The sequence below is a fragment of the Saccopteryx bilineata genome, chromosome 5, assembly GCF_036850765.1.
Source record: "Saccopteryx bilineata isolate mSacBil1 chromosome 5, mSacBil1_pri_phased_curated, whole genome shotgun sequence".
In the NCBI taxonomy this organism is placed as follows: Eukaryota; Metazoa; Chordata; class Mammalia; order Chiroptera; family Emballonuridae; genus Saccopteryx; species Saccopteryx bilineata.
In genome coordinates, this window is record NC_089494.1 from 95,464,951 (window position 1) to 95,471,768 (window position 6,818).

The 6,818-nt window shown below is 42.1% G+C and overlaps 1 protein-coding gene and 1 non-coding gene across 17 annotated transcripts in view; both read left to right on the forward strand.

Moving 5' to 3' along the window:
* GTDC1 (glycosyltransferase like domain containing 1) overlaps positions 1 to 6,818 on the forward strand; it is a 461,161-nt gene that overhangs the window by 373,903 nt on the left and 80,440 nt on the right. For 15 of the 16 annotated variants that reach the window (XM_066279614.1, XM_066279615.1, XM_066279607.1 and 12 more), the window contains one exon: positions 6,654 to 6,818. This exon is cut by the window's right edge and continues 168 nt beyond it. The exons of the other annotated variant lie outside the window; for it this stretch is intronic. In XM_066279614.1, the coding sequence (XP_066135711.1) occupies positions 6,654 to 6,818 (165 nt within the window). The remainder of the gene's footprint in view (positions 1 to 6,653) is intronic. 16 annotated transcript variants of the gene reach the window in all.
* LOC136307101 (U6 spliceosomal RNA) lies at positions 2,048 to 2,152 on the forward strand. Its single transcript, XR_010725792.1, has one exon. It is a non-coding gene; the product is annotated as a U6 spliceosomal RNA (small nuclear RNA).

Here is a 6,818-nt window from a genome sequence, read left to right on the forward strand (position 1 = left end):
AGATCACTGAACTGCCTGGATGTGTCTTCCCAGTTTTGGAAAAGTTACTTTTCTTTGATTCCCATTTCCTTTCTCTTCAATTCTCAATATGGTTTCTATCCAGGAATTCACAGAAATTGCTGTGATAAAAGAGAATGGGATTTTTTTCTGCTGTCATCCATATTAGCCTTGAACTGTTTTGTCTTCTGTCATTTTTTTTTACAGGTTCTCCCGATTTCTTTCAAACTTCCTTTTGTCTGCTGATGTGTGGCCTTGGTATACGGCCTCTGGTGTGGGCGCCATCCCTTCCTTGTGTGACTGAACTTCCCATTCCTCCTGCCACCCCTGAGCTGTGGAAGATGCCGCCACTCATGTGGTCCCCATGCTTTGCATACCCCGGCTGTGGCTGCGTGCCTCCTGCGTCCCCAGTCATGTTCCATCATGTTTCCCAGAGTACCCTTCGCTGAGTAGTAATTCTTAAGGTGCCTCCTTGGGTCCCCTCGGGTAGAGGTGTGGGGAATTCCTTGTCCCATTAGGTTTCAAGTTTGGGAAACAATAAACACAATGCCCCCATTATATAAGAAGTGTTCAATAAACAGTTAATCAGTGAACAAAGGAATGAATGAGTTGAATGTGTGTATAGTACACACTAGCATGTGCTTTAACAAACTCCGTAGTGGAGAATGTTTAATGTGTTTAAGCCAGCATTTTCCAAACTTGTTTTCTCACAAACCCTTCTCTAGTGCAATACCTACAAGTGTCCCATGGGACTAGCATTGCACAAACGCTCCTGGTAAAACCCCCACGGAAAGGATGCAACACAGCAACCCCAGTCCTCTCCCTCCCGCAGCCCCGAGCTGTGGTGGGGGTGGTCGCTCTCTCCTTATTTACCCACCCACAGGCCGGTTTCCTTATTCTAATGGCTCATGCTATCCTCCTTCATTGGTCAAATTTGGAGTGACCTTTGATCAATTATACTCTGCATCTTTTTTTTGCACATTGTCCTCTAAATCTGATTTAAGAAGCAAGACTTTTCGTAATCTCTATCTTGACCCTATTATTTAAGAAATTCTATAGATTGAATTCACTATATTAAGTACTTTCTATTGAAATCTATCAAAAAGACATTTGTAAGAAGTACACTGCTTACAAAATTAGTGGATCAGGGAACGTGCAGACACTCCAGTACTTTCAACCTTTTGTACAGAGCATTTTCACCAATGAAATAAAAGTTGGTTTTGCATCTCATTTGCATAATCAAACAACTTTCTTTGACTGGTTGTTTGCTTTTCTGATGTTCTTGTTTAATAAAAAACATCAAATGTTTCTTTTTTTTTTTTTATCACTTCATGCTCATTTTGAAATATCCCTAATTTTTGTGAGCAGTATATATGCCACTATAACATACATTTCAGCCATGATATGCTCTGCAACAAAGATAAACCAGTACTAATCTCCTAATTTACCTGATTTACTTTGTCTTAACACCATCCTCCTGCCTACTGGTTACTCAACAGACTCTAGCTTCTCTACTGCAGTGGAAATGACGAAGGTGCCTATAGCATTTCCTGGGTTTGCCATCAGTCTTAACAGCCTATAATGCTTCTCTCAAATCTAGTCTTTTTCTGACTAATCTGATAAGGCCTTTGGCCCTTCCTATTGGTTCAGCTCTAGGTTGGTTTGTTGAGATCGGAGGTTGGGGAAGCAATCCACTTTAACTGTAGAAAGTACTTATTCCAGTTGTGTTTTCAGTGATTGTCCAACAGAATGCTGGGGTTTTGTGGCAGAGTCTCTGGGGCCCTGCTGGGGGACAGATGTGTGAGGAAAGGTGAGCATTTGAAAGGAGAGTAAGTGGTGGGTAGGCTCCTTCTTTTTCACAGACCTACTATTGTTGGGAAAAGTTGGGGATTGGGTCTCCTGGCTATTAACAGATTGGAAGTGATTACCATAATCAGAATATTTCTGAAAGTAAAAACAGATTCCGATAGAGCTTCTGAGAGGCTCTGAAACAGGGGCAGATGTCCTATGAGTAAGGTGGGCAGCAGTGTTTCTTTACCAAAAAATGGCTGCTCACTTCAGCAGCGCATATGCTAAAATTGGAACTATACAGAGAAGATTAGCATGGCCCTTGTGCAAGGATGATATGCAAATTAGTGAAGTGTTCCATTAAAAAATGGGGGATTGTTAAATAAATAGTAATTTTGGCATCTGCTCTAAAGGGCAGCTCACTGTCTCCTGACTTCCCTCTCAATCACCCCTTCCCTCACGACCTCCCCCTCTCGTTAGCACCTCCGTCAGCGCTGGAGTCACCTTCCTGCTTTAACACGGGCAGCACACTCTGTCCAGCTCTAGAGAGAAGCCAGCTCCCCCCACCCGTCAGTAAGGTATTTTCTTTTTTAGTATGTGCCAAGCTTCTCTTTAACTGTACATTACGAATAGTGTCTGATTAAGAATGTTCTGGATGGGTTAATTAGTGTGGTGACTATTATTAAGCAAACTGCTTGTTAGTATTATGCCTATTTGATCTTGGTATTGATGTGAAGTAATTGACCATAGAGCTACATTTAGAAAAGCTGGAATAAAGTTTTTTTATTTCTATTATGGCAAATTGTTTATATTAAACATGTCTATAAAAATAGGAGTTTCATGGCACAGAGGATCAGTGGACTTTGTTGAATGGTAGGTGAAAATTGTTTTGTTGTTGTTGTTGTTTTAGAAACATTAATACATTTGTCCAGCAGCTTCCAGACCAATTCTGCTAAAACAAAGTAGTAAAAAATTATTTCGGCTTACTGCTGCAGAGTATATGAAAACTAAGGTGATTTTAACTTCCCTCACCTAAAAGACATTTTCTTTTTACCTTCAGCTAATTACCTAAATAGTTCTTTGGATAGCAATTACTACATATAAATAGACTATTAAAAATATGAGAAGCGATTCTAAACAAGGGAGGCGTAGCGTGCAAGCACCTTCTTTCAAATACTGAATTATATTATCTATATTATTTATTGGTATTTGTCCAGTCCTATTATTTTCCCCAGCTATAGCATTTTCATAGGGAACTTATTCCATGAGCTAATAAATTATACCATCAGGGAGTTTTTCTTGAAATTCAGCTGAAATTTTCCTATTCTTAATTTCATCTCATTACTCCTGGTTATACCCCCTTGTAGCAGGCTAAATAATTCTTCTCCTTCCTCAGAGACTCCTATTATGTACCCTCCAGTTGTCACTTAGCCAAGCTATTCATATTGAGCTCCTTTAATCTGTCCTCATAAATCAATTCTTCCATTGCCTTAATCATTATTATTGCTCTTCTAAGAACTCTCTAATTTTCAAACATATACAGCTATCAGGTGACGCAGATGAAATCAGCCTTCGCACAGTATCCCGACCCTCAGACTTGGTACCTTCCTTGGCTGGGCAGCCTGCTCTGTAACAAAGTGGCCTATCAGCTTCCTGTTCAGAGCAGTGCAGGCACATCTAGTCAAACTCCAGACACTCTACACAGTGTTTTCCGTGTGTCCTGTTGGCATGCCCATTTATTTTTATTTTTTCGGTTTCATAATGGTAGTAAGCTGAGTTTTGGGTTACTGTTCATTTTCACATTCTACATCTTTCCATGTCTTTATTCACCACCACCTGGTAAGTCAGGCCTCCACAACCTGTGTTAACGTGGGATTCTCTTCATCCTGAAGAACGTTTAGGGAATGTGTTGAATAAAAGCAGGCCTAGCACCCTGCCCACAGCTAAATTTCCCTCCCTTCCCAGCCCCATTGTTTACGATGCCTTGAGCCAACCTCCCTGTCCCTTTACATTTGCTATTTTGTTCACATGCTAGACAATGGAAATGGATTTTATGAGTAAGATGGGTCAAAATAGTGTTCTAAAATGAAGAGTTGTTGTTTTAATGCCAATCATTTTTTAAAATTGTGAATTCTCTTGCACTGAGTGTATAACTCGGTTGAAAGCCTTCACAGGCTTCCATGGCATTCCTTACCTGATTTAAACTAATAGGCGACCTCACTTGCTTCACTGTGGATTTGCAGATACGTACAGATGTTCCTTCTTTCATTATCTGTTCCACTTGTTTCGGAGAAGTTGAAGATATTGTTATACTCTTTATTTTTTGCATTGATCAGTGGGAATTTTCCAATTGATTTTCAGGTCCTTTGAATCTCCTCCGTATTTTGAATTTGTATCAGGAAAGTTGGTTAGTTCCCTTAAATATTCTGGACCTGTGATCTGAAACTGTAATCTGAATATGCCCAAATTTTTTTCCATTGTAAATCAAATTAATTTATTTTATTAGGGCACACCAAGGGGGTTAGCACCATTCTTTGAGATTTCTCGATGTACATGTAATTATCTATTTATTTCTTGGGGGGGGGGCTCCTTATATATTCAGGTGATTTTTCTCAAAAGGCTTTATGAAACCCTATAAGCTTTTTGATTTTGGAATATACACAGATTATATATCCATACTTTGTTTCCAGCTCACAGGGGACTCCCCATTCCTGAGTGTTGTTCATCCTCTCCTGCTCTCGGAGCTGGTGAACACCCTCTCCCCTCCTCTTCCTCGAAAGCGGCAGTGCCAGTTCCCATCCCTCAGAGCACTTAACTCCATCGCCATCTGCACCCACCTCTCTTGAAATGGGTGACCTCGCTTAATGCTTTGATGACACACCTGAAACTTTTTTAACCTCTTTTTCTCTCCTTCTCTCAGCTTTGTTAGAAAACTAGGTTTAATTCTTCTTTTTTCTAAAGCCCTGGTTTCCCCCCACACACCAAAAATCCTGCTGTTCTGTTGCTTTTCTGCTTATATCTTATAAGATTTTTGTTCCGTCAACACCCTGCTCCCTTCTCTTGCAGGTCTCCGCAGGTGAGCCCTCGAGCGGGTACCCCGTGCGCATGGGCACTATTAGAAAGAACTCCCCTGGCCTTTCCCGCCAGCGGTCCTCTCCCGCTCCCTCCGCCAGCCCGTGAGCACCCTGCCTGCCGTCTGGCTTCTGCCCGCTCCCTCCGTCGCTACTGCCCTTGAGGGGCCGGTCATCTTTTACAGAACAAATCCAAAATTCCTTATTGTTTCTGGTGTGCTTTACACCCTTTTTACACATTTTAAGGGTTCTTGATTTTTTCTTTACCCATTTTTGGGGCTCTTCATTTACTTTGTGTGGTATTACTGTGGTGGGTCCACTTTCTCCTCTTCCAGATAGGCTGCTGCTCTCCTTCCGGTTCCTCCTCATCTGTCTCTCAAATGCGTGCCTTCTCCATTTCTTCACTGACTCAGCAACTCAGGGACGGGCCGAGTTTCTGCACGGATCGAGGACTCAGAGGCACTGTTGCCAGGCCCAGCTGTGCCTCTCTAGACTCCAGATCCCGCACCGGCTCCAGGCCTTTGGGCTCCCTGTCATTTCCTGAAGACTTCATGGTCTCTCACCCCTGCCCTTAGATCTCGCTGTTCCCTCAGTCCAGAATTGCCCCTCTCTGCCTTTTAAAATTCTCCAACTAAAACTTTCATTATGGCCTTACTGATCCCTAAGTCAGAAGTAATCTCCAGCTCTCAGTTTTAAAAATTAGTGTCCATCCATCATATTCTGTATTCTGCCCTCGGTTAGTTGGTTGTTCACATCCCCTCCATTCTGTCTTTTCTAAGCACTACTGGTTTGCTCCCCAGCAGGTGCTGAACTTGATTTCATTTTATGTTGATGCTCTATATAGCTTGTAATATAAAATATACTTCACAAAAATGTTAGTAAGGACAGTTAATGAAAAGTGTGTTCAGATGCCCAGGAATACTGAAAAGTCGTATGAATAGAAATGCCCAATGCTAATCAAGGAAGTTTCGAGCATTTTTATAGGGTAATGAACTAAAGCTTGAAAATAAGCCCCAGGGCATGTGGTGACTCCAGAAAGATGAGTGAAGGGTGATAAACCACTACGCTACTCTTATTCTTTATATGCAGGTTTTATTACCACAGAAATTCTTGGGGAACTATTCAGACAATACGGTCCTTTTGAACTCTCTCTCTCTCTCTTTATATTTTTTAAGCAAGGAGAGAGGGACAGACAAGAAGGGAGAGAGATGAGAAGCATCAATTCTTTGTTGCGACACCTTAATTGTTCATTGATTGCTTTCTCATATGTGCCCTGACTGGTAGAGAGGGGAGCTCTAGCTGAACCAGTGACCCCTTGCTCAAGCCAGCAACCTTAAGCTTCAAGCCACTGACCCCATGCAAGCTAGATAACCTGTACTCAAGCCAATGACCTTGATCTTCAAACCAGTGACTTTTGGGCTCAAGCCAATGACCACGGGATCATGTCTATGAACCCATGCTAAAGCTGGTGCACTCAAGTGTGGGCACTCAAGCTGGTGAGCGCATGCTCAAGCCAGATGAGCCCATTCTCAAGCCAGCAATCTCAGGGTTCCGACTGGGTCCTCAGTGTCCCAGGCTGATGCTCTATCCACCGCGCCACTACCTGCTCAGGCAAAACTTTTGAACTTTCTCTTGAGGGCTGCTACTTTTGCTCTCTTTCTAGAATTTTTGTTTTATCTTTATTTTTTTTCTCAGTTTTATGCATCATTGTCATGTCCTTAAAGAAAGGTAAAGGTACAGGATAAATTTTAAGTAGAATCTTCACTGAAAGAGTATTGCATTTCCTTTTTGTGACAGATTCATGCCCAAGCATAAAACAACCCATTTATGGAAGATGCTCAGCCTTAAGGGGAACAGCAGTGTTGCTCCATCCCTGGCCCTCCCCTTCCAGCAGGAGCACGGAAGTTCTGAGAACTTACTAGAAAGCGCTGAGACAGAGTCTGGGCCTTGTGATGCCACACA